The following is a 2,127-nucleotide window of genomic DNA, read 5'->3' as shown; positions in this document are numbered from 1 at the left end:
CTGGGTCTTCCAACATGACAATGACCCGAAGCACACAGCCAGGAGAACCAAGGAGTGGCTCTGTAAGAAGCATATCAACGTTCTGGCGTGGCCTAGCCAGTCTCCAGACCTAAATCCAATAGAGAATCTTTGGAGGGAGCTCAAACTCCATTTTTCCTTAGCGACAGCCCAGAAACCTGACTGATCTAGAGAAGATTTGTGGGGAGGAGTGGACTAAAATCCCTTCTGCAGTGTGTGCAAACCTAGTGAAAAACTACAGGAAACGTTTGACCTTTGTAATTGCAAACTAAGGCTACTGTACCAAATATTAACATTGATTTTTTTTCTCAGGTGGTCAAATACTTATTTTCAGCTGTATCATAAATAGTTAAAAAATCATACATTGTGATTTCTGGATTTTTTTTTTTTCAGATCATGTCTCTCACAGTGGACATGCACCTACGATGACAATTTCAGACCCCTCCATATTTTCTAAGTGGGAGAACTTGCAAAATAGCAGGGTGTTAAAATACTTATTTTCCTCACTGTACATATATTTTTTTCCTGTTCTTGTGTCAATTGTGTGTTTGCAGCCGATTTTAACATCCTATTTACAAGCAACAGCCTGTTGTCTTGCTCAAAATGTGAGGCTATGATAGTTATGGGTCTAGATTTTTTCATTTACTTGCCTTAACAAAAAAAAGCTTGATGCCAAATCTCCTGACCATAACGATTTAGTGGATTGTTTTAGCTGAGCCAAACTGCATGTGACTCTAAAAACCCACCTGTACTGTATATCATAAACACTATGATCTGTCCTGCAGATGCTGTGATCGACTTGACCATGATCTCCACAGCGGAGGTCACCAACGTTAATCACTTCTCCATTTCTTGTATCAATGGAGAGCGCAGTCTTGACCAGGTTGAGCTAAACATCAAGAGGGACAACAAAATCCTCATGCTCTCCAAGAAGCCAAATTTTAAAGTACATATCAGGAACAAAAATGCAGTAGCCAGAGAATTCCGTGAGCTGGATAATATCGGTATCTTCTACTGTGAATCCACTCAGGAAGTTCCCCCACTTGAGACGGTCACCATGATCAACAACTTTGGCACAGGTGGGTTGAGACTTCATACAATTTACACAAAAAAGGTTTTTACTGACCAAACCTTAACTATGATCAGATTATTTGTGGTCTACAGTTTTCTTATACGTCCAGTTTGGATTTTGTGCCATGCTTGATTATGTATTTGTTTTCCCTTTTATAGCAAATTTTGTCCCAACTCACCTCACACTGACTGCTAACAAAGGAGAAACAGTGCACCTCAGCATGCAGCTACTCAGCTCCCAAAAGAGAGATGTAACCTGGAAGTACAACGGTAAGCCATCACACATGACTCAAGAAGGACGCAAGTATGATACTGTACACTAACACAAAACATACACATACAGGTTTATGATCAAGGATCTTGTGCAAATAAGGAAAGAAGATTATTTTGTGACACTTACACTATGCCAAAAATGTATTTTAATGTTTTTCACATAGGAAACTATTATTATATGACTCACTGGAACGACGTGATCAATCGCACAGCTGTACTCACTGTAGAGAATGCAGCTTTTGCCAATCAAGGCATCTACAGCGCCAGCTATGTTGGGGACAGCCCCCTTCAGGGTGCCTGGATGAGGCTCATTGTGAGAGGTTTGTTGGATCCTCACATTCACACACATAGAAGCAGAAACACACACAGCCATTCACACTCAGTGTCAGATTGTCTAAAGGCTTTTACAACAATATTCATGTGCAGATGTGACACATTTTCTCCCAGGAATGTACTAGTATACTAGGAGGGGCTATTAAAAAGGTGACTAAATTCACATATTTACTCACATTCATGCAATTGTTCACCTCATTGATAGAGGAAGTCAAAAAGGTTGTGGTGGGAAAAAAAAGCCTAAAATTGCCTTTACATTCTGTAGAAATCCCAATGACAGCAGACAAGAGGGAAGACACTACAGAAGATTTTGTGTTTATCTCATAAGAAAAAAATGAATTAAAAAAAGTGATAAGCTGCACAACTGAGGACAATGATGTTTTATTTTTCCTCTGAAGAAAAACCATCATGGGTGGATATGGAGTCTTGTGA

At 39.7% G+C, this 2,127-nt stretch overlaps 1 protein-coding gene across 3 annotated transcripts in view; it reads left to right on the top strand.

The window, feature by feature from the left end:
• The window catches only part of tie1 (tyrosine kinase with immunoglobulin-like and EGF-like domains 1), a 20,035-nt gene that overhangs the window by 2,219 nt on the left and 15,689 nt on the right, over positions 1-2,127 (top strand). For all 3 annotated transcript variants that reach the window (XM_034881691.1, XM_034881690.1, XM_034881692.1), the window contains exons 2-4: positions 804-1,097; positions 1,249-1,359; positions 1,527-1,682. In XM_034881691.1, coding sequence (XP_034737582.1) covers positions 804-1,097; positions 1,249-1,359; positions 1,527-1,682 — 561 coding nt within the window. The remainder of the gene's footprint in view (positions 1-803; positions 1,098-1,248; positions 1,360-1,526; positions 1,683-2,127) is intronic.

The sequence above is a fragment of the Etheostoma cragini genome, chromosome 9 (assembly GCF_013103735.1).
Source record: "Etheostoma cragini isolate CJK2018 chromosome 9, CSU_Ecrag_1.0, whole genome shotgun sequence".
Taxonomy (NCBI): Eukaryota; Metazoa; Chordata; class Actinopteri; order Perciformes; family Percidae; genus Etheostoma; species Etheostoma cragini.
The sequence above is the reverse complement of the archived record's forward strand: the minus strand, read 5'-3'. Positions and strand labels throughout refer to the sequence as shown.